A 24,215-nucleotide genomic window follows, 5' to 3' on the forward strand; every position below is an offset into this window, starting at 1 on the left:
TGATGAAATGCCGTGGACTACAGAACTCTGCAGGAGGAATCTACAAGAAGAACCAGTGTGGGAAGTGTGGCACACTCAAAAAAAAAAAAATTAGTGGAAAAGTGTTTGCAAGCACAAATGTCAGCAGTCTTTACACCAAAAGTTGTTGTTAAGGGTCCTCTGGGCCCTTGAAAGAACACATCCTGGGGGCCGGCGTGGTGGTGCAGCAGGTTAAGCTGCCAACTCTGATGCTGGCATCTCCTGCCAAGAGTCCTATTTGAGTCCTGGCTGCTTCTGATCCAGCTGTCTGCCAATGGCCTGGGAAAGCAGTGGACAATGGCCCAGGTACTTCGGCCCCTGGCACTCACGTGGGAGATCTGGATGGAGTTCCTGGCTCTTGGCTTTGGCCTGGCCCAGGCCCAGCCTTTCGAACTGCATGGCTCAGACAAATCATTAACCTCTCTGAGCCTCGGGTTTCTCCTCTCTACAATGGGAACAAGATGTGCCCATGTTGCCGGCCTGTCATGAGGACTGAATAAGCCGCTCCACCGAGGCCCTCCAGAGTGCTCTGCGGTGCAGAGCTGTTAGAGACAAAAAGCTTCCGCTTCTGATAGAAAACAAACAAAAACCCCAACAAGAAAAGAAAAAGAAGCAAAACCCCCAAACTGGAGGCAGCTGAATCACCTCAAAGTGATTGAGGCACTGATTAAGAAAAGGCAGCATAGCAGAAGTATTTGCCAAAAAAGTTTTTTTCTTTACAATGAGTTTTGCAGGATGTAGGAGGAGGCAGTGACCAACACAATGGCAAGTGGTAGGAGCAAAATGCGGAGTTATATAGAGGGTCTGTGCTCTCCCATCCAGCCCCTGCCGTCCACCACTTCAAGGACCCAGGGAGAGGTCAAGTGCAAGCCCCTCACTGTGCCCTGGAGTTTCCTTTGTGGGCCCAGCCGTGTGCAATCACACAGTCCTTCTGATCACGGCTGCTGAGTAGCCATCAGTCCCACCAGGTTCCGAGTGTCACACGGGCAGGCTATTGCATTTGCTCTGTTCACCGCTGTGTACCTGGTCCCTGATACAATGCCTCACCCAGAAGAGGAGCTAAAAGAACATAAATAACCTCAACCTCTACTTCAAGAAGATCGTAGGAACAATACGACATGTCTCTGATAGGCAAGTCTCCTCCTGTTTCCCTTCTGCTTTGTGTTATTCCAAATATTCTACATTAAAGTGAACGTTAAAGGCCTCCAGATAAATGCACAACCCCTGGGAAGGGTGGCTGGGCTGCAGGACTCACTCAGTGAGTTTTCCCAACTACCCCACCATTCTGCTCACCTGAGCTACGGAGAGGGCCTGGCAGACAACATGGCCCTGTTGGCCAAAGTCACTCTCAACACTAGGGAGAAAATGAAGATGTCATGTGGCTGGAGGGTTCAAGGTACTTCTGAAAACATCACGTGGCTGACCCAGTGGAGGGACTGCTGGATAGAGCATTAGCAGGTGTTTAACTTGCTGTGTGACCTTGGATGAGACCTTGGCCTTCTCTGGACCAGTTTTCTCACTTGCATAACAACAGATTAATGAGCTTTTGACCTCTTCCAACCCTTACCTTCTTTGATCATAATTAGACAACATAGAGAGTGAAAGGCAACATCACTTGAGCACGTGCTGTCTGCCCCCTAGATGACAACCGTTATCTGTGTGCTTTACATGTAGGACTGGTTTGAATCCTCACAACTACCCCATGAGCCGATCGATTAGAGAGGCCAGATCTGAACCTGGGCCGTCCAGCTCTAAAAGCTACTCTTTCGAGCACTACAGTGCATGGCTTCCAACATTCTGCTGTTACAGACAGAAAATTAGCTGCTGCCTCTTGTCTATCAGTGCAGGGGTTGGGCCATTGTCATCATAGACCAACAGGTCAGGCAACAGAGCAGCATGAAGCTCGGAATGGGGGAGATCATCCTGCTAACGCAGAGGTGCTGTGCTGCCCAACGCGGGAGCCAGCAGTAAATGAAGAACTGAACATTCCATTCCACTTCATTCAGTTCACTTCGGTTTAAAGACTGATGCTCAGCTCCATCATTCGAAAACTTTAAAAAATGTTTTGAACAACTTGGATTACATGAGTTTCCTTTTTTCCACGGATGACTATTTCTGGAGGAATTTTAGGTTCCAAGTTGACATGTGCTTTAAATGTAAAGTGTACACTGTGTTTTGAAGATGTACTGAGAAAAAAAGACATGAGACGTCTCATTAATAATTTTATGGTGATAGCAAATTGAAATGATAATATTTTGGATATATTGGATTAATGAAACATTATTAAATTAACTTCAGGGGCGGTGTTTGGCAAGGCAATTTGGACTCTGCTTGTGATGCCTGCAATCCCATACTACAGCAACCAGGTTCAAGTATTGGCTCTGCTCCCACTTCCTGCTAATGTGAACCCTGGTCGGCAGCAGGTGATGGCTCAGGTACTTGGGGTCCTGTGCAAGACTGAGGTTGAGTTCTGGGCTCCTGGCTTTGCCTGGCCCAGCCCTGACTGTTGCAGGCATTTGGGAAGTGAACCAAGAAATGGGGATCTGTCTTTCTGTCTTGCCCATCTGTATATCTCTGCCTTTCAAATAAATAATTAGAAATTTACATGAATGAATAAATTAATTGACTTCACCTGTTTCGTTTTCCTTTTTTAATACGGCTACTAGAAAATTTAACATCACACTGTGGCTTACATCATGTTTGTAGAAAATAGCATTGCCTGGGGGAAGAGAACAGGGGCCTTGTACCCGCAGGCTTGGGCTGGAGCCCTCGCTCTCTTCTGAGCTGGGTGACTGGCAGCCGAGCACCCTGCCAGCCTGGGCCCTGCAGCCTCTGATCCACAAGCTGGAGTGCACGATGCTTCTTTTGGAAGGCTGTTTGTGAACCACTGTGCTGTCAACTGTTGAGACCAGGCAAATGTGGTGATGGTCACCGCCCAGGCTAATGATCTTGCTGAATAATCACAAAATTGGAGACCCGGGGAAGCAGACCCCGAAGCCTCAGGGAGGCAGTGATCTCCTGGGACCCAGGAGGTCCTCCCGGCCGCTGCCCTGGGGCACTGCTGGGGCACGGCTTGGGCGTGTCCCTCGGAGGCACTGGCACGTGGTCCCTGAGCCTCAGGAGATCACAACACATCCTAGTTTACACGCAGCAGCCTTTTGTGCCCTAAGTGAGGTTGCCTGGCTGCCTCCCAGGCCCTGGCTCAGGCTCCAGTGTTTAAAAGGAACAGCACTGTCAGAGGACTGTCCGGAAACTCCATGGGCGGCAGCACAGGTGGCTCCGGTTTGCAGGTGGAGAGGCAGCCATGTGGGCACCTAATATTCTTTCCACCCACCCCGGCGGGAGCGGTTAGGATCTCAGGTATCCTGAGTGCAGGATGCAGACAGATGAGGGAAGGGCACGGATGCTTCCCATGGCTCTGACGGGGACCCACCAGGCTCCCATCCCAAAGCTCCCGGAGCAGCTCAGTGATAAAAGCTGAGAAAGCGCCCTCCACGCGTTCTACACACAGGCCCTGCACCAAAGTACTGCAGATGAATTAGCTGCTTTAATTCTCACACGAAGTGGGGAAATTGAAACACAGAGGTGCTTAGTAATTTCTCCAAGATTATACAGCTTGAGAACAGCAGCCTAGGGGCCGGTGCTGTGGCACAGCAGGTTAATGCCCTGGCCTGAAGCGCCGGCATCCCATATGGGCGCCGGTTCAAGGTCCGGCTGCTCCACTTCCAATCCAGCTCCCTACTATGGCCTGGGAAAGCAGTAGAAGATGGCCCAAGTGCTTGGGCCCCTGTGCCCATGTAGGAGACCCGGAAGAAGCTCCTGGCTCCTGGCTTCGGATTGGCGCAGCTCCGGCCGTTGCGGCCGTCTGGGGAGTGAACCAGCAGATGGAAGACCTCTCTCTCTCTCTGTGTAACTCTGACTTTCAAATAAATAAATAAATCTTTAAAAAAATGGAAAAGAAAATGGCAGCCTAGAGATTCGAATCCAGCTTGTCCTGATTTCAAAACCCACATTCTTTTTTCAAAAATTAATTAATTAATTTATCAGAGACAAGAAGAGAGACAGAATCTTCCAACTGCTAGTTCACATCCAAATGGCTGAAATGCTCAGAGCTGGGCCAAGCCGAAACCAGGAGCCAGGAACTCCATCCTGGTCTCCCACGTGGGTGGCAGGTACCCAGCACTCTGACTCTTCTCTGCTGCTTTCCGGGGCACATTAACAGGAAGCCAGATGGGAAGCAGAGCAGCCAGGACTTGAACTGGTGCTCTGATAGGGGATACTGGTGTCGCAAGGGGCGGTTTAACCTGCTGTGTCACAACACTGGTGGCAAGAGGCCACATTTTTAACCACTCTTCTCCACCAGGTTGGGACATGTCAGTGACAACATAGAGGGTAAGAGGCTTACAACCTGGGGGATTTTCAAACTATACCCAACTCAGCCCTGAACTTGGAAATGATCAAGCATGGACTCCTAACAGGGACACGATTCAAGCCCCAGGGACTAACTTCCAAAAGGGCCCCTGACTCCAAAGATGAGCAGCAGGGAGCAGCCCGTCCTCTCCTGGGGCAGGGGTCAGAGGTGACTGTTGTCCCACAGTCCTCATAGCATGGACAGGATCAAGTCTGGCCTTTCAGCTGGGAGCCACCCGCCCCTGCCCCGCTGGCTCCTTCACTGTCAGAAACCCCCTTGTTCCAGAGGCCAGGAGGCAAAGGGGAACCCACAACCAGCGGAGTCGCGGAGGGTCCCCGAGTGGGAGTGTCCTGGGGTTGTGGTGGACTTTTCTTGCCAGAGTTCCCTGGGTGCTGTTAAGGGAGAACATTCCAGAAAGGGATGGGAATCTATTACCATCGGAAAGCACAGCCCTGGGTCACACAAGCAGCAGCATCTGACTGGGAGAGGGGGACTTGGAGTTCCCTTTATTTCTAGAAACCAAAGCTGTGCAGAGGCTCCTTGGGACAGTGTCTTCCTCGCCAGCCCAGGTGACAGCCTGCAGCAGAAAGACCGGAATGTCCCCAAGGCAGCACTCCATGCCCAGAAAGGTTACAGCTGCTTCTCTCCCTTGGTTCCCCCTTGGTTTGATGTGTTGATTATCACTTTACAAGGTTTTTGTTCCTTTGTCCTCCCATTGCCCCATCACACCCAGGGAGGGCTTGGGGATGCAAAGACAACTCTGCCCACTTGATTGACAAAGAGAGATGGACAGCAAAGTCTCAAAGAGTCCGGGACCCAAGGGGCTGCAGTCACTCAGGTCAAAGAAATGCAGTCTTTTTATCTCTCCTTTGTCACCATGTCACAGCACAGAGGATGTGGCCGTGCGTGACACCCTCTGTGCATGCCCCGATTTTAAATCCTCTCCTCTCCCAGCCCTGAATCCAAGGAGAAGTGAAGGGTAATCCGTGGTCTCTGCTGAAAGGAATTTGACAGCTGAGAGCAATGAGGCACGCCTGGCCTTGGGGTAGGCGCCATTTCCCCCTCTTTCTCTCTTGCTCCTGAAAGTGAAAGCAGGTGGCCCCATTCCTCTGAAGGCTGAGAACTGTGTTGCCAGCCTGCACTCAGTTCCACTAGCATTTGCTGAGCTTGTTGCCCGTGCAGGGGACCTGGGCAGGGAGAGAAGTGGAAAGGGGGTGATGGAGGCAGCAGGACAGGCACCGATTCACCTGCGTCACAGCGTCCACTCTTGGGAAATTCTTTGTCCACAGTGTAGGACAGGGACTTCGGGGACAGACAGACCAGTGGGCTGAACCCATCACTGCTGACCCTGAGGGAAGCTGCTTTGTGACCCTGAGGAAGCCACTAAGCCCAGCTGGTGCCAGCTGTAACCTGGCCCTGGACCCAACACCCTGGCCACACAGGACCACTGTGGATGTGGGAAGGCAGCTGGCCATAAGCATACCAGGCCACTTCCTAAAGCTCCCGGGAAATGGAGCTAACAGGTGCGTTCATTTTGGTGCCAAATGTTTTGAAATGTATAATGCACATTTTTATAAACTTCTGAAGTCTCCTTGCATGCACAGATTTAAAAAAAAAAATTGGTCCCCAAATAAACATGTTTACTTCCATTTTCCATGAACTTTCAGAAGACCCCTGTGCTTCTGCCCCAGGCAGCCGGATGACCAAGGGCCCTGCAGCCTTCTCTCCAAAGAGGCGATTCCAGGTCCCCCCAGGCTGCGGTCTTTGCTCCTCTCTCCCTAATTTTCTGCTGACCCTTATCTGAGCTCCCTCAAATCCACAATTTGGTTGCTCCCAGCCTTGGCTCTGCAAACCTGGCATCCACTTTCCTGGAGAGGGGAGGCAGGCTGCAGTTGCCATAGTAACAGGAGTTCCTCTAAAAGAAAAGGCACTTGTGGTCTTGGCCTCAAGGTCTCAGGCTCGCTCAGGCTCCCAGGCCAGACAACACCTTCTCTGCAGCTCGGGATGTAAGAGCAGACACAGTGAGCACACAGGCAGGGAAGCAGTGCAGGAAACACCCCAGGGAACAACAGCAAGGAACTGGCTCCAGAGATACTGGCCTTTCGCGTGCCCCTTCTTCTCAGTCCCCTGTAGAATTTCAGGCCGCTGAGTGGGAGAGGAGGACGTCCACTCCCTGACTCTGGAGCTCCCATTCTGTGGGTCTTGGAAGGAGCCGCTCATCAGGTCCGGGGCAAACCATCTGCCAGGTGTTAGGCTCCCAACGTGCCTGGGTGGAGACCCAGCTTGTTCTTTCCTATCACGTGACCTTGGGCAGGTCCCCTTCCTATCCCAGCCTGCCTCTCTCACCTCACAGCTGCGAAGACCTCCCAGGACTGACATAAGGTCACAAGGGAATGCAGCTGCGTCAGTGTGATGGATGTGTGTGTGCGTCTGCATAGCTGGCAAAGCAGACTACAAAGTGAGCAGAATGAGCGTACTCTTTTAAATATAGTGCCTAGGCGTGGGCACTTGCTGTGGCGGTTAGGACACTTGTGTCCCATATCAGAGAACTTGGATTCAAGTCCCAGCTTCACACCCAATTCCAGCTTCCTGTTGATGCAGACCTCAGCAGGCAGCAGTGATGGCTGAAATAGTAGGGTGCCTGCCACCCATATGGGAGACCTGGACTGAGTTCCTGGCTTTAGCTCCTAGCTGCAGCCTGGCTCAGTCTTGCTGTTGCAGGCATTCTTGCTCGTGATAGGAAAGAAATCAGGGGGAACAAACATGAGACAACAGCCCACCAGTGGAAGCAGAGATGCTGTGCTGTGTCCCAGCCTGGATGACTCAGGTAGATGAATGAGCCAGGTCCACAGTCTCCACTTGGATGGGGCTTGAAAACAAAGAGAAAGTGAGGTGTAGTGCAATCTTTCCGGTGGGATATTGTTTTTTTTTTTTATTATTATTATTTTTTTTGACAGGCAGAGTGGACAGTGAGAGAGAGAGAGAGACAGAAAGGTCTTCCTTTTGCCGTTGATTCACCCTCCAATGGCCGCCGCGGCTGGCGCGCTGCGGCCGGCGCACCGCGCTGATCCGATGGCAGGAGCCAGGAGCCAGGTGCTTTTCCTGGTCTCCCTTGGGGTGCAGGGCCCAAGCACCTGGGCCATCCTCCACTGCACTCCCTGGCCACAGCAGAGGGCTGGCCTGGAAGAGGGGCAACCAGGACAGAATCCGGTGCCCCAACCGGGACTAGAACCCGGTGTGCCGGCGCCGCTAGGCGGAGGATTAGCCTAGTGAGCCGCGGCGCCAGCCGGGATATTGTTTATATATGATGTGACACACGTCCCAGGACCCTGCTCGCATTGTGGGTGCATTACTGTGTAATGAAAGGTAGAAGGAAAGGCGGCTCAGGCTATGCTGTAGACAGTGAGTGTCTGGGAGGGTAGGAACGGGAGTATTTCTACAGCATCTTGGCTTCTGTTTGATGGCTGTGGCTCTGAACAAACATGGCAAAAATGTAAACATTTCTTAAATCTGAGTGATGGCAATGCCTGGGGTTTGTTAGAACATTTTCTCTGCTTGCAGTGTTTCTAACAAAATGCCTAGAAGATTCCGTAACAGTTTTCTTTGAAAGTAGGCATACTGGTAAGCTTATTTTTTTCTGTATTTTCTAAAGTCTGTAACATTTTTACTGTATACAACTTTAGTGATCAAAATAAAAACAAAAACTTTAAAAAAAAAAAATGAAAGCAGGGGCCAGCATTGTGGCACAGCAGGTGAAGCCACCACCTGCAACACCGGCATTCCATCCAAGTTCTGGCTGCTCCATTTCTGATCCAGCTGCCTGCTAAAGTGCCTTGGAAAGCAGTGGAAGATGGCTCAAGTGCTTGGGCCGCTTCTATCAATGTGGGAGACTAGGATGGAATTCCTGGCTTCTGGCCTCAGCCTGCTCCAGCCCTGGCTCTTGTGGATATTTGGGGGGTGAACCAGCAAATGGAAGAGCGCTCTCTCTCTCTCTCCCTCTGTCTCTCTCCATCTGTAACTCTGCCTTTCAAATAAATAAATTCTTTAAAAAAATTTAGGGGCTGGCATTGTGACGTATAGGTAAAGCCGTCATCTGCAACACTGGCATCCCACATGGGTGCCAGTTTGTGTCCCGGCTGCTCCACTTCTGATCCAGTGCCCTGCTAATAGCCTGGGAAAAGCAGTGGAGGATGGCCCAAGTGCCTGGGACCCCGCTATGCACGTGGGAGACCTGGACAAAGTTCCTGGCTTCTGGTAGCCATTCAGGAGTGAACCAGTGAACAGATCTCTTTCTCCCTGTCTGTAATTTTGACTTTCAAATAAATAAAATCTCTAAAATTTAAAAATAACCAACAAAGAAAGCATATGTGAAAATCCTTTGTGAACTGTCCGAGTCACAGCCACGTGCCCTGCTCTTCTGTGGGTACCAAAGCTGTGTGTCTCTGATCTTGACAGTGCCGCAGGTGGGCACCCCCATTACTGCCCCTTCACAGGGGGCACTCAGGGGCTAAGAAATCAGAAGTTCCTGAGACCAAAGAGCTCGTAAGAGACAGAGCAGGGATTTGCTTCCAGACAGAGGCTCTCCTGGGCTCAACCAGTTCTGGCTGCCCTTCCTATCAAGGGGGACTCTACACAGCATTGTCACCTCCTCCAGCATGCCCGGGAGCCATGCCCGGGGCCAGGCCCACGCTGGGCTCTGCTGGGGGAAGGTGGAGAGGTGAGGGAGGCCCAGGTGTCAGGAGCTGCCTCAAATCCTGTCTCTTCAAGGCACAAATAACCTGCTCACACACAGAGGCACAAATAACCTGCTCCAAGAATGCAGAGGACAAAGACTGGTGGGGGTGGCTGGTGAGTCTAGGAAGTTACCTCAGGAGGTGACCTTTGGGTCAGGACTTGAAGGTCAAGGAGCATGTCACTGGGGCCCAGAGAGAGGATCTGGAATGTCCGAGGACTTCCTTGCTTTTCCTATAAAACCCGTTGCACAAAGAGGTTCAGAGAAGGGAAGTTACTAGCCCAAGGTCACCAGCTTTGGAGTGGACAGAACCAGAATTTGAATCCAGGTTTGTTCCCTAATTTACTCTTTCCATTTTATCAGGCAGGCTCAGCAGGCGAGACAAAGCACAGGAGAACCTGGGCAGAGGCTTGGAGCCTGGGCAGGACCTGGCGTGCTGGGCTCCAGGCTCAAGATAGAAAATCGACGAATGAAAGCCCCGGGGAGTCTGGCCCTTTGTGCAAAGGTTGACCTGGGTCTCGGCAGGAGTGGCGGCCGAAAGTGCTGGGTTGTGCAGGATTTCCCGGAGGTTTTGCCCCACCCACTGGCTCTCAAGAGGGGCCCTGTTCACCATCTCCTGAGCTGCTGGACCAGCAGTTTTTGGTGAATTAAGTTGAGCGTGGGTGAGGGACAAAAGTCCCCCAACTCAGGAGGGTGCTGAGACCTTTCTGGGGCCCTAAAGACCCCCAAGAGAAGGTGCCCTGGTGCTAAGGCATCGTAGGAAGGACCCAGCCTTTCTCAAGCAGGCAGGGCTGGGACCAGAGTGGCTCTTAGGGACACCTGGCACGCCCCATGGGCCCACAGTCATCTTCCCATCCACTGCCCCCCTGCTCTCTTTCAATAAATCCAGGTTCAGAAGCAAGTACAAAGAGAAGCTGGGACAGCACTGGGGATGTTCAGACCAATGTCCTGTGGCCACCTTCTGTCATTAACAGCTGGGGGCTGGCAGCAGCCAGTGGCCATGGGAATCTACGTGTCTCAGGTTCCAACTGGTCCCGGGATTCAAGTTCATGACATAAAGGTGGGAGGTAGCATCTGAGGCTCACCATGTGTACCCTGATCTGCATATATAGCACATGCTCTTATTTATCTCCACGGAGGCCCACGAGTTTCCCCCATGAGAAAATGGAGGCTCAGGGGGCATGAAATGGACTTGCCCAGGGTTGCAGTAACTAAGGGGTGGAGTGGGGACTGACTTCAGGTTGCTCCATAGCAGGACCCACACTCTTGGTTGTCAGGCCACACAATTGCCCTGAGGTTCTCTTGGGCTCTCAGCTCTATTAATTCATTTGCTTTTATTTGGGGGGAGGGAGCAGAGAGAGAGAGAGAGAAAGGCGCCTGTTTCATCCACTGGTTCAGCAACAGCTGGGGCTGGGTCAGGCCAAAGCTGAGAGCCAGGAATTCAACCCAGACCTCCCAGCAGTGACTCCACCTGCTGCCTCCCAGGATGTGCATTAGCAGGAAGCTGGATCTGAAGCAGAGCCGACACTCAAACCCAGGCACTCCAAATGGGATGCAGGCGTCCCAAATGGCCTCTAACTTCCAGGTCTAGTGCCTGCCCTGATCTCTCACCTCTCTCAACCCTTGGTCAGGGAGGCACCATTCCTTCTTTCCTTTCTTGTTTCATTACTCTCAGCTGGGCTGTGTGCCAGGCCCACACTCCAGTGCAGGATGCACCAGTACTTGCGGCTGATTCTGGCCCCATGTACGTGCTGTCTCAGGGTTCAGAAAGTGCACTGGGGGAGACTCAGAAGTGGGAGGGAATAACTGTGACTCCAAAGAGCAGGGGACACTTGGGAGGGACCTCCATGGAAGAGCAGGATTTCTCGAGGATGGAAAACTCACTGAGAGGAGTGGATATCTGGGTCTTGGCCAGAGGACCTGTGATACTGGATTCGCATCTTCCCAGAAGCGAGCGGGCTGGGAGGAGAATTACACAGGGCAGTGGCCTTCCGGTCTCAGCACACCTCCTCCTCCTGCCAGTGACCTGGCACCAGGGATCCTCCATCCTTTTACGCAAAGCGATGCAAGCCCTGACCTTAATGCTGGGGATACCTGGCTGCTTCTCACCCTTGAATCTCAGTGATGACTAACGTCATTGTCAATGCCTCTTCCCATCAACCCTCACTGCCACAAAGTCTTCAGACCTTCCAACCCGGGCAAGAAGAGGCCTGGCCAATGCCAAAGTTGGACGGATGTTTGGAACTTCCAAGGAGTTAGAGTTGGCATCCCAGGTTCCCGCAACTGGCACCTACTGCATTGGGGTGAGAGCCTGGCTCAGCCAGGTGGCTTCCCACCTACTCACTCCTGGTGTGCCCTTCATTCTACTCCACCAGCTGGTAATTTTATTTCCAAACTCTGCAGTCCGGGGGAGCAGAGAAGCCAGCCTCCTCAAGACAAGGCAGAGCACAGGACACGGGAGAGTTGGATGTGTGTGGGTTTTGAAGCCAGGATCCTGTGTGTTCAAATCCCAGCTCTTCCTCTTAATACCAGAACGTGGATTCCTTAGCCTCTTGAGGCCTTAGTGATCCTTGCCAACCTCAATGGTGGTGTTAGCCCCAACCTCCTCGGGCTGTCAGGAGAGTAAGAGAGGAATGGGCTCTCCGGGCTAAATCTCTGTAGTCTTTCTAGTACCACCTTCGCACAACCCCTCGTGACTCTTGACGCCCAGAGACTCTGCCAAAGGCAAGACGTGACCTGAGCTCACACGCGGCTGCTCACTTATTCCACGTGGTGTGAAAAGGACCACGTGCTTTGCTGCAGAGATGTAAAGACAGGCGATTTCAATCCTTCACGTAATGGACAGCACAGCGAGTCTTCAAAAAGTTCATGGAAAATGTGACTTTTGAACAAACTACATATGGATTTCAAAACTGGTTTTGCATCAAATTAAGCTTATATTTGAATACCATTTTCCCAACTCTTTCAAGTGCATTTGTGCATACCCCATCTCACCTTCCAAAAACGCAAACCTTTATCAGCTCTGAGCTGCTCAGCCCTAGAGATTCCAGGAAGTGATGGTGGACCATGAATGGTTTCCTGTCTCTTCCCCAGAGGACCAGCCAGGACGCTCAGTTCTCAGTAAAAACACCAGGCTGGAAAAGCTGGCCCAACTTCCCTTCCACTGCCTCTCCCTTCACCAGCCCCAAACCGACCCCTTCCTGGGAAGAGGATTTCTTCTGTAAACGAACTGGGGAAAGGCAAACAAAATAGCAGCCCTCAGAAACCGGCATGGCCCACTGAGGAAATGAGAGGGACCCACAAACACGAGACGTCCCCGTAGCGAGAGGAGAGATGCAAAGACCACAGACAGAGACGCCGTATCACCCAAGTAATCCAGGGCTTTCTTTCTGACTGCGTGTTAACAAATGATCCACTACAGGACACACCCACACCCCACTGCTGTGAGCTGCAAATAAATGAACTCCTGACTCCCAGTGCCTGATTTGAAGGTTTTGGAAGTCACCAAGTTCCAATGCAGTCAGGAGGGCGGGCCTTAACGCAACAGGCCTGACCTCCGCCTGCAAAGGTGACAGGCAGAGGCCACTGTGCCTGCGCACGCCTGGGAAGACCCCCCCTCCTCCCCAATTAGGACGAAGACTGAGGTCTGGGGGAAGCGTGTACGACGGTGCCAGGGCCCCACCAGGAGCCAGGAAACAGACAGGAACAGAGGGAAACAGCCCTGCTGACGCCTTGACCTTGGACTCCAGACCTGTGAGGGGGTTGGCTTCTGGTGGGGAGCGCAGTTGCTTCCGAGGGATTCCGGGAGCAGAGAGGAGGCCGCAAGTTGGAGGATGAGCCCTCATTCACTTCCGGCCCACAAGGGCTTCATGAGACTCAGCTTTGAGACTGCACTTGACGGGGCGAGGGCCGACAAAACCCCCGCATTCGCAGGTGACTAAAACTTATCCCCGCCGGGCTCCAGGGCGGGCCTGGGTCTCTCTGGAGGCCCCGAGCGTAGGAGCTGACCCACTTTACCGCAGAGGGGTGGAGGAACTCGCCTACGCCCACAGCGGAAGTGGCGGGCCCCGGAGTCAAAGCTGGCCTCACAGCCCCGGACATGGTGGACGTGACGCCCGGCAGCACGCCCACCTCTGTTCTGACTAAACGCCTTCAAGACTGCAGAGCCCTAAAAACCTCTTTCAAGAATGAAAGGCTGTGCTGTGTGAGGAGCAGGGTGCTGGCAGGCAGTGGTGACAGCTCAGTAAGTCGCCCGGTCCCTGGTGCCCCACCGTGAGGGACCTGGATTGAGTCCCTGGGCTTCCGGCTTTGGCCTGGGGACTTTTGGAAACGTCTTTCCTCCCTGTGCATGTCATCTAATGTGGCTGCTGTCACATGAGTCCGTGAGAACTGTCCTGTGGGAATAGTCATCTAGCACCGGGTGGAGCTGAGACCAGGTGGTATCAGGACCTTGGGTTCGTCCCTGCCCCCTGGATGGTCAAAGGTGTGTGTTGGGCCAGGGAGGGTCTGACGGCAAGAGCCTGGGGGCACCCTCTGGCTTGTCCCCTCTGTTGTAAGTTGTGTTTCCCTCCCTCCAACGCAGCCTCCCACGGTCCCCACTCCCCCCACCCACTGAGTTCTTCCACCAGGTAGGGAAATGTTTCCCCAACCAGGCATGGTTCAGAAGGGGATGGGAGATAGTGGATAGAATAGTACGAGGCTCATCGTAAGCCAAGTATTCCTTTTCCAATCCGGCAGCCTTCTCACGACACAAGGGGAAAGTCCCACTGCTGCCTCCCAGGGTCTGAATTAGCAGGAGGCTGGGACTCAAACCCACGGTACTGGGATATGGGATGCAGGTATCCCAAGCCACGTCTATACTGCCAGGCCAACCCCTGCCCCTGTTCTCTATGTTTTATGGGCTCCTATGGATATATTCTATTTACTGAAGTAACACTGGTTCAAAATAAATGGTGGTGATAGACGATTTCTAGGTTTAAATTAACTTAGTTTTTAAAAGGGATTTGATGTTAAAAAAAAAAGTCTTAATTGTATAGGGATAAAGGATATATCAGATCTGATCCTCCCATGCTTAGAATTCTCCTGTGATTTCCCATATCCCTCGCTATGTGCCCCAAGCCCTGCCTCTCCAATTGCAGCTTCTTCACTCCCTACCTCTCTGAAATCCCCGGAATGTCAGCTGCATTTTTGCCTTCGGGCTGTTGCACCTGCTGTCTGCAGTGGCCTTCTCCCTGATCTTGGCTTTCCACCTGTCTCATCATTGAGGTCTCTGCTCTGAGGCCCTCAGGAGCCTTCCCTGGAGCTCTTGTCATTGTTGGTCCTTTTAACTTGCCTTGTTTCCCTTGTTGCACATACAAAGGTCCTTCAAAATGTTTGTGGAAAATGAAAGTAAAAGATAAGTTCCTTTCAATGTGAAAAGTCTTGAAATCCGTGCAAACAAGGGGTCTTCAGTAGATTTGTGGAAAACGGGTAGTTTGTAAAAGCTATGCATGGCTTTCAAAACTGCACCCAAGTTTATGTTTTAATTCCATTTTTTCCCCGCAAATGGTTTGAAATACCTTTCTGAAATGATACTGTTTGAAAACTGCGTTTACTTGCTTGTCTGTTCAGTCTGTTAGACTATAAGCTCTTTGAAGACAAGGGCTTTGTTATGTATCTTCAGTGACTGAACCCAGTGACCAGTAGGAACGCAACAAATGAATGACAAAAATTGTCAGGCTGCAGGAAGAACTGATGCTGGGGTGGACAGGATCTGAGTCAAACTCCAAAATGAGAGGTTGGGCAACATGGCGGCCATCAGAGGCGCACCCTGAGGGAGCACTCAATCCACGCAGCAACTGTGTGTACTTGAGTGCCGTGGAAGGAAGGGGGAAAAGAAAGCGTACAGAACAGAGGGAAGACTGGGCCTCCCCCTAGCCCAGGGATGCTTCCCACCTCTGCTCCCAGGCAACCCTCCCAGAAGAGGTGACTACCCTGGTAAAAAAAAATATCCTGACGTCCAGATAAAATCCCTTCCCCAAGCCCCATTTGGATGGGGGTGGACTGGCAACAGAGAATGGCCCTGGCCCCAGTGCCGACAGCAACTGGGGGCATTGGTCAAGCTCTCTGACACCCAGTTTGCCCTTCTGTAAAATGGACAGAGCCATGCTCAGCTGCGTACCTGGCTCTAAGGACACAGGGGCTTCACCTCCCCATCCTCTTTGGCACAGGGTTCACCAAGTGACTTCCAACTGGAAGTAGACGCCCCCAGGATACCCCGAGAAACTCCCAGCCCTGAGGCTCCTCCTCACTCTCACAGCCTGGCCCTTTCCTGGCCCTGACTTCAGCCCCCAGCACGGACACCCTGGCATCTGCTGGCAGCTCCCAGGCACCCCAGTACAGCTCGGGGTCATGATGGAGGTCGGGGTGGCTTGGAAACTTACAGGCTGGCCCTTCTAACATGCCTCTACCTCCGGCACATGGTGAAGACCCGGGGGCATCTCCTGCACAGCCTCTCCCGTGGGGCAGAAGTCAGTGGGGCAGCAGGAGCCCAGGAAATGGTGGGCGAAAACTTGGATTCCCTCTGCCTTCCCTCTGCTGTCCTCCTGGGTCCTGGCTGGTCCCCAGCCCCAGCAGCAGTTGTGGCCATAGGACTCTCCTAGCATCCCTGAAGCCTGCTGTTTCTCCAAGTCCATCACTGTCAACATCTCATGGAGCCCCAGCTCAGCCCTGGGCCGGGAGGGTTGCTGGGACCCTGCCTTTCCGCAGGGGAAACTGAGGTTCAGCATGGACAAAAGTTACGGAGCTCAGAGTCCACATGGTCCTGTGGCCACCCGGATGGAGGTGGTTTTGATGCAAAGTCCCAGAGAACGAGGGATGGACAGAAACCTTGAGGTGAGTGGGAGTCCTCTCCCCAACTCGGTCCGTTTTCCACTTACAAGTCATAAGGACAAGTCATCTACGAGCATAGGTCATCTCTGAGTGGTGCGACCTGGGAATAGTCTCTTCCCCTCTCCAGACCTCAGCCACTTATCAGCCAAGTGAGGACAGCAGCTCCCACCTCACAGCGCTGGGCTGGGCAGGCAGGTTTCAAGTATGGAGAGAGCACTGCGCTGGAGGCCCTCGCCTGTAGGGGGGTGCCCCTTCTGCCAGCCACTCCCTGTGCTTGATGTTGTTATACTCGTGGGGTCCTCACCACACACCAGGATGAGCCAGGAGAAAGCTACCAGCCTGGGCCTCTGCTCCTGTGGAAACTGTGGCCACTCCCACCCAACAGAGCCTCTGGGACCAGCAGGGCAGGTGGTCAGCAGCTTCCATGTGGCCATCTCACCTGCAGGTTTCTGCACAAGTGGGCCCTTCTGCCTGAAATCCTTTTGTTCCCTTAACTTTTCATGTTGAACAGGGCATGGTAGCACATTGGGTTAAGACACCTCTTGCCACGCCAGCATCCCGTTTGGTAGCATTGATTCGTGTCCTGGCTGTTCCACTTTCAATCCAGTTCCCTGCTAATAAGCCTGGGAAGATAGTGGATGATGGCCCAAGACTTGGGCCCCTGTCCCCCACATGCGAGACCTGGATAGAGTTCCAGGCTCCTGCCTTCAGCCTGGACCAGCCTGGGCCACTGTGAACCAGCAGATGGAAGATCTGTCTGTGTTTCAGACGCTCCCTTTCTTTCTGTCTCTCTGCCTTTCAATTAAATATATAATTTTTAAAAGTATTTAAAAAAAGAAATACAAACTAAAAAAAAAATAACAGAATTGACACAGAGAAGTTCGGCAGACGGGGCGATGTGTTTTGTAACTAGAGTGCATCACCAAGACCAGGAAGCTGGTGCTGGCACAGCCGAGTCACTAGACGACGGCACCTCCAATGCTTGTGCCGTTCTTCCTGATTCGCAAAGGCCTCCTTGTCCCCACTGGGCAGTCCCTCTGAGACAGTGATGTCCCCTTTCTAGGAAGCCACCCCTTCTCACACTCTTCCTCCCTTGACCCTCCCAGCTGAGTGGTTAAGAACATGGATTTTGGAGACTTAACAACATGGATTTAAAGTCAGCATCGAAACAGCATTACGGTGCAGTGGGCCGGCCGCCACCTGTGATGCCAGCATCCTGTGTCGGAGCTCCAGTTTGAGTCCTGGCTGCTCCACTTTCAATCCAGCTCCCTGATAATGTGCCTGGGTAGGCAGTGGAGAATGTGCCAGGGCCCCAGGAAGAACCAGATGGGGCCCTGAGCTCCTGGCTTTGGCCAGGCACAGCTAGGATGGAGCCCCAAGCCGGCTGGTAGATTACTCTCGCTCTCCCTGGCGCCTCCCTCCTTCTTTCCCTGTCTCCATCTTTCTTGCTATAACTCTGCCTTTCAAATAAACAAATCTTTAAAAAAGCATTAGCCTCCGCTATGGACAATGCTTTCTGAGCCTGTTTCCCCTGACCATGAAATGGGGTGATTTTCCCAGTGTTGTCAGAGTGGGACAGGCTATGTGCTCCACACTGAGCTTCAAGTATGGCAAGTCCCGTGCACCAGATGGTCGTTAACAGTCATCGTTGGATTATACCTGTTGCTGTCACACCTACCCCAGGCTGACCCTGGTGTGTTCCAGCACCTTCCTGACAACACTAGAAAGTGTTCAAGGGCAAGCCTCCACATCTTGTAGCTCAATGCCAGCACAGGACATGGCATACAGCAGGTGCTGAATAGATGTGAGCTGACAGAGCCTGCCAGCTTTCCCATGGAACACGGTGCCACTGCAACTTTTTCTTCATTCTTGACCCTGATGTGCACGACACCTGCCGGGCAGCCCCATGAGGCTGTGCCATAAGGAGGAAGGTGTCTGTCACTCAGATGCCTTCCGGGGGACACCAGGACCTCAGAGGAACCTCCAGGCTGTCCTGGGACGCAGTGATGGGGCTGCAACCCTGAGAGGTGGCGTTGAGGGAGAAACCTCAGACCAGGATGGAAGCCAGCCTGCAGCCAGGTGGGGTCACTCTTTCAAGGAGGAAAGACCCCTGGGCTGCCCGCCCAAGTCTAGTAGAGATTTAGGACAAGTCTTTGAGCCTCGCTAAACCTCCACTTCCTCATCTATGAAATGGGGTTGTCATGTGGGTAACTGAGCTCATCGTGCGAACATTGCTACGTTAACCATCAGATCCTATATTAAATACAAGGGATTATCTTTGGCATGCCACATGACATTATACTCTCAAGTTTCTGAGCACTGTATTTTGTTTGCTTATTTTCAGATATGTTATACAAATAAAGTAAAGTACCACGTGTTGGTGAGCTAGATGTTTTCAGTTCTAGCACGCAGGCACAGGGACAACCTGTGCTGAGCTGGAGTGGGGTGCCCGAGTCTGCCTGACTGCAGGGTCTCTGAATCCACATGGCAGGGTGCTGGCTGGAGCTGTGATGCTAGTCCATGCAACACGGTATCCCATATGGCACAGGATCCGGTGTGACAGGGTGCTAAATTTCTGGTGGCTGGACCTCTGCTCCTGGCAGCTGCAGCCCTACTGGAGGAGCGAACAGAAAGTACCAGAACGGATAGGCTGTGTCCTCAGTGTTCAATGGGCCCCTTTTTCCAGGGAGGAAACCAGGGCCAGAGAAAGGAGGCCACTTGACTGAGATGACCCAGCAAGGCAGGGCCAGAGCTGCAAACATGCACCCCCACCTCTCCCTGTCAAAGGCTCCTTCTCCCCCAGCCTCCGCCAGCCATGCTGCAGGTGCTGAGTTTCCCAGAGCTGAGTCGGCGACTTGAGTTTGGGTGTCACTCCCCAACTTCAAGGTTCCCCAGGGAAATCCAGGGGCTGCCCAAGGGGCTAGAGGACCACCTGATCCGGGGCTTTCTGAGCAGGAAACTGAGCATGCAGCCTCTCTTGGCTCGGGCCCGTAAGGAGGGCGTCCACATTTCCAAAGAGCAGGGCACGCAGCCGGACGTCTGCACGATGACTCGGGGTCACGGACATGGCCCTGTGTGCCACCAAGTCACCTGCTAAGGAGGTTGTGCCCCTCTGCTTCCCCATCAGCCTTTCCAATGACTTGGAGGAGAAAGCTCCCGGCAGGACCCAGGGCTCCTGCCTCTCTGATACCCACAGCCCTCCATTTTCAGCAGGGGAAAGCAGTAATGGGACCAGCTGGGATTTCATGATGTCATTTGTTTCCGTGAGTCTTATTTCCACCGTTATTATTACAGCGATTTTCAGTGGCTTTCCCTTTAAGGGAGTGCTGTAAGCTTTCTTCTAAAAGAAATTCATTTTCACCTTAAGGCATTGATTAAGAGAAAACCAAATGGCAATGGCCAGGCTGATTTTAGCAAACCCCAGGAAGGTGGACTGGAATGTGGGGCCCAGGAAACCCAGCACTAAAGAATGTACCAGAGACCCTAGGCAGAGGGACAGGTGTTGGGAAGCGGGAAAGGGTGGCGCTCGGGACGCCAGCTCCATGAGGTCTGCTCAGTGCAGCCCAAGCACCTGGCCTGGGCAGTGAAGTGGCCGGTTTCAGGTTTATGGCCCAGGCTGGGAGGCTGAACGGCTGGACAGGTGCCTTTTCCTAGCAGGCAGTCAGAGTTTCTCCCAGCCACTGTCCCAGGGCCTCAGACAGAGTCACCTGCTGGTTCCTCCCTGTCCCAAGGAGAAGCCCAGCTCCTTCACCTCAGACTCCCAACAGCTGGGCCCAACTGAGTTCCCAGCTTTCCTGGAAGGAAATGGGGATGGTGCCACCAGTGAACGGAGACCAAGTGAGGGAGGCCGTGGAGGTGTTTCTCACTCATTCTAGATCCTTCCGTAGTCATCCGTGGTTGGTTAAATGAACCTTAGGAGCTGCCCCGATCCTCACCACCACCACCACCTCTGCTATGAGCTTGCTGGCTCCGCGTGTTAGTCACCCACCTTTTTGAACAGACTAAGGCAGAAAGTGTAGACACCAGTCCTATGTCACTTAGACATCTACAAGATGGAGCTGGCCAGGCGTGGAGAACGTGGAAAGAAATCAGAATAGGAAAGGTGACGCGTGTGTTTGATGGAGTGCAAGCCAGTGGCGATGCCCCCTTGGTGAGGGCAGGCACCGAAGGCTACGTTTATACAGTTTGGATCCAGGGGTCGTGGGCCAGTGACTTTTCAGCACAGGGAGATTAGAATTTAGAAAATAAAGATGACTAAAGAAACAAAAACCCCTGATGCTTCTACAAGGGTGCTTCCGAAGTCTGCGGAAAATGTGTGTGCTGACAAAACTACGTGTGAATTTCAAACTTGTTTTCACACCCAAATAAGCTTATCTTTTAATTCTATTTTCCGCACACTGAAGTATCCCCTTACATTTGCAAGCTCCTACCTGGGATGTTTCGGAATATTTGGCCAGTGGAGTTTCTCATGTATGTGATGTGATGTGGTAATTGATTTCAGTTCATATTTTTAAATAGCAGAGTTTTTAGATCTGAAGGCATTCTCTGAAATCCTTGGGAAGGTTGTTTCCCCAAGAATGGAATCCATTATACTTGTAATTGGAGTTTAGGATGCCAAAGGTTGTGCTACCCCATATAAATACAACACAACCTACATGTGAGGGGATTTCAAAACGTTTTATGGAAAACCAAATTTGGTGCCAAAAAAAAAAAGAAAAGAAAAGAAAAGAAATCCTTGCATGGTGTTTCCAAAATACACATTTTTTCAATGAACTTTTTGAAGCCTTTTCATACATAATTTAAAATTTTCCAATAGTGACATTGTTAAAAAGTAAAAGGGGACATAATAAAATTTGTTTAATATAAAATATCCCAGGTATTATCATTTCAACATGCAATTCACTTAATGTTTATTAATGAGACACATTATGTTCTTTTTGGAACTCACCTTCACAATCTATTGTACATTTTACACTTTACATATCTCCATTTGAGCCGCGACGTTTTAAATGAACGTTTCCAGGGGCTACAGCATTGAACAGCACAGATCTAAGGGAACTTAATTGGCTTCCCTTGTTGAGAACATTTATTATTTAAGGAAGCTTACACTGTCCAACTGGTTTGCTGAAATATTAATCAAAGGCCCCTTGAAAGTCATTGTTAAAAATTACTGAGCTGATAAATAAAATGGGATTTGTATGCTAAACTTCCAAGTTAAGGAAGAAACAGGTTTTTAAATTTGTTAAAGAATTGAAATACTTTCAAAGCAACCACAAGCCCCTGTTTCCACGCCAAATGGCAGCACCAGTGGGATTCGAGTCAGGACCTTGGCACTGCCCCGGTGCAAAAGCCCTTGTTACAGCGTTGGAGGGTCAGACCCGGAGGCACCCCTGTATCTCCCCAAAGCACCCCCATTCCACTGACAGGAAAACTGAGGACAGAAGAAGGAGAGGAGCACAGCCACATGGGAGTCAGAGCAGGACCCTCCCTCATCAAAGACTTCTAGTTCATTCTCCCTACATCTTCGTCCCCAGAGGCACAGAAGCGGAGGCTCCTGGACCCAGGCCTACAGGGAGCCCAAGGGAAACTTGGACCCAATCCTCTAAGTGCTGGTCATTCACCAACACAAACCAGGCACTGGGGAGAAGCCAGCCCAGGATCCGGCCCACCTGGCCAAGGATGTAGCCGTGTGAGGCCCAGGGCAGAGAGCCGGGAACCTCCTTGGGGAGGTCTGCTCCGGCATCGGAGGGCCATGGCCAGGTCTGCCAGTCCCCAGGTGGGCCAGGCTCCCCCACACCGTGCTCCTCAGGGCAGGGCCAGGCAGCCCGACCTAGGCTTCAGACACAGGCGGAGGCCTTGGAACCCTACCCCAGCCCTCATTCTCCAGGCTCCTTCTCCTCCCTCTCTCTCCTCCATCTTTTTTTCTTTCTTTCCCCTCTGGGGGCTTGCTGGGGTCTGGGCCTGCGCGGTCAAGGTGTAGGGGAAGAAAGACTCAGGCTGGGCACAGGGGCCCAGCCTCCCTGGGGTGCAATTCCCCTTCTGCCTGGAAAGTCCTTCCTTCTGGGGCGCATTTACACAGCTGCCGACCCCCGCGAGGGCCTTGAATGCCGGTGCAGCGCCCAGCGAGGGGCCGGACAGAACATAGACTGGCTTTTTTTTTTTTTTTTTGCCACCATTTATTTTTATGCATCCCTTCCCTTTTGCTTAGGACAAATGATACCACCTTTCCAGTTACAATCGTGACGTACAGTTTCCTTTCAAAACTCAGTTGATATTAGGAACAAAAAGTGAGTCAACTATAAATGCAGTTTCAAAAACAAGAAGTGAGTGTTGTGCTAGGAACGAAGCAGGCCAGGCCGGGGCTCTGCCCGGGCTCCCGGGTTCCTGCTTCCCCTTTGGGCGCCATTCAAAGCTGGTTCCCCAGGGTCCAGCACAGGCCAGCAGAGCCTGGAGCCCGGCACCCGGCTCAGCCCTCATTCCCGCTGGAGGGCCTGCCCACTCCAGCTGAACCCTGAGCCTCCCAGGGAAGAGCAGAGGGAGTGGCGAGAAGGGAGATGGGGAGGGAGCCCGTCTGTCTGTCCCCATGGGCTCCTGGGTTGGTAACTTCTGGTAGCGCAAGGAAGGAGGTGAAGCCGAGGGTCGACCCCACAGAGCCCGGGGCACACCAGTTCACACTCCCAGAGCTATGAGCAGAGCAGCCCAGAGGCTCAGAGCACGTGCCTGCAGAGAGGGGCAGAGAGGAGCCCTGGGCAGGAGCGTGTGCACCTGCTTCCCATGTCCCGTCCTGATGGGGCCTCCCAGGCTGCCCTCACTACAAACTGAAAGCACTTGGCTCCCCACTGCAGGGTGGACCCAGGCTCCCTGTGTCCACAGTATTGTCTCCATACCAGTCTCCTGGCCCCCGGGGCAGGCTCTCTGGACCTCTGCCCACCCCTGACCAGTTAGACTTCTACATACTCTTTGACAGGGGCCTGCATGTGTGGTGAGCACAGGTCTGTAGCCACCTGTTCACCCTGCGCAGGTCGCAAGTGTGCTCTGGCCACCCCCCGGTGTGGGAGAGCAGGGTGGCCCTCAAGAGCCTGCCACTTAAATGTGCCCTGGACCACCCCAGCTGGCGGAGCTGAGGCCGCCAGTCACTCAGTCTCCTGGGCCTTCCAGAGCTGTTTCTGGCACAAGGCTGGTGAGCCCTGAGCTCAGCTTTGGTGTTGAAAATCCGACCAGCAGAGGCCCTGCCTTTGGGAAGGGGAATGGCTGCTTCCTGCAAGGTGGCGAGAAAGACGTGGGGGGAGTTCCTGTTCCCCCTGGAGAGCAGCAGCACCAGGGAGCCCTTGGTGCGACACACAGCACTGTGCTCACACCGTCTCACTCCCGGCACCTCTCGGGACTGGAACACTGTCCAGGCACAGCCCTGGTGCCTCTCCCAGCCCTGGCTGCTGTTGGCATGGCCAGGGCCCCCCTGCTACGAGAATACAGTCTTGGCTAAACGGCTCCGGGAAACAACCAGGAGGCGGGCTCCAAGGACAAGACCCAGGTTCTTAGCACAAGCAGCAGAGGTAACAAAGGCGTTGGTTACCTGGGAAAGCTGCCCTCAGCAATCCAGCCATCACGACGAGGAGCCGTATGTCCGGGGCCATCTTGTCACTATGCGTGTCCACCAGTGGGAAGCGCCATCCTGGGGCCAGCAGGTGCACCCCTCTTGCCTGCCCTGCCCTTTGCTGGTCCTACGTGTGCCTTTCTCTCTGCTGCTCTCTGACACGCAGACAACCAAACCCAGCCTGTGAGTGCCTCTCACGCCTCTCTCTTCTGCTTGTGGTTTCGGTCTCCAGGAAGCCAAGCTGGTACAGCTGCAAGCTGAGTGGGTGCAGCTGCCTCTGCCCCAGGCCTGAGTGAACCCCAAGAGTCATGGAGTCAGACTACATGGACACACACGTGTGGACACACACTTCCCCAGGATCCTCTAATGAAGAGGGAAACGGAGGGACTGTGTCCCATGGCACATAGTAGATGTTCAATTAACACACATTGGAAGGGGAATGAATGATCCATTGTATGTCCCATTCCATGGATTCTGCTCTCATAGGGTCACATCCCAAGTTTACCATGTCCTTTAGTTCAAAGGTAGCTGGGAAACAGGAAGCACTTTTTTTTTTTTTTTGAAAGGCAGAATGACAGAGAAAGAGGGCG

The 24,215-nt window shown here is 52.7% G+C and overlaps 1 protein-coding gene across 5 annotated transcripts in view; it reads right to left on the reverse strand.

Annotated features, from left to right (window-relative positions):
• Positions 1-23,817, reverse strand: part of CD6 (CD6 molecule) — a 40,753-nt gene extending 16,936 nt beyond the window's left edge. For all 5 annotated transcript variants that reach the window (XM_070063942.1, XM_008272084.4, XM_008272077.4 and 2 more), the window contains exon 1: positions 23,605-23,817. In XM_070063942.1, coding sequence (XP_069920043.1) covers positions 23,605-23,665 — 61 coding nt within the window. In that variant the 5' untranslated portion in view covers positions 23,666-23,817. The remainder of the gene's footprint in view (positions 1-23,604) is intronic.
• Positions 23,818-24,215: the final 398 nt, after the last annotated feature.

This window comes from Oryctolagus cuniculus, chromosome 1 (assembly GCF_964237555.1).
Source record: "Oryctolagus cuniculus chromosome 1, mOryCun1.1, whole genome shotgun sequence".
Lineage (NCBI taxonomy): Eukaryota > Metazoa > Chordata > Mammalia > Lagomorpha > Leporidae > Oryctolagus > Oryctolagus cuniculus.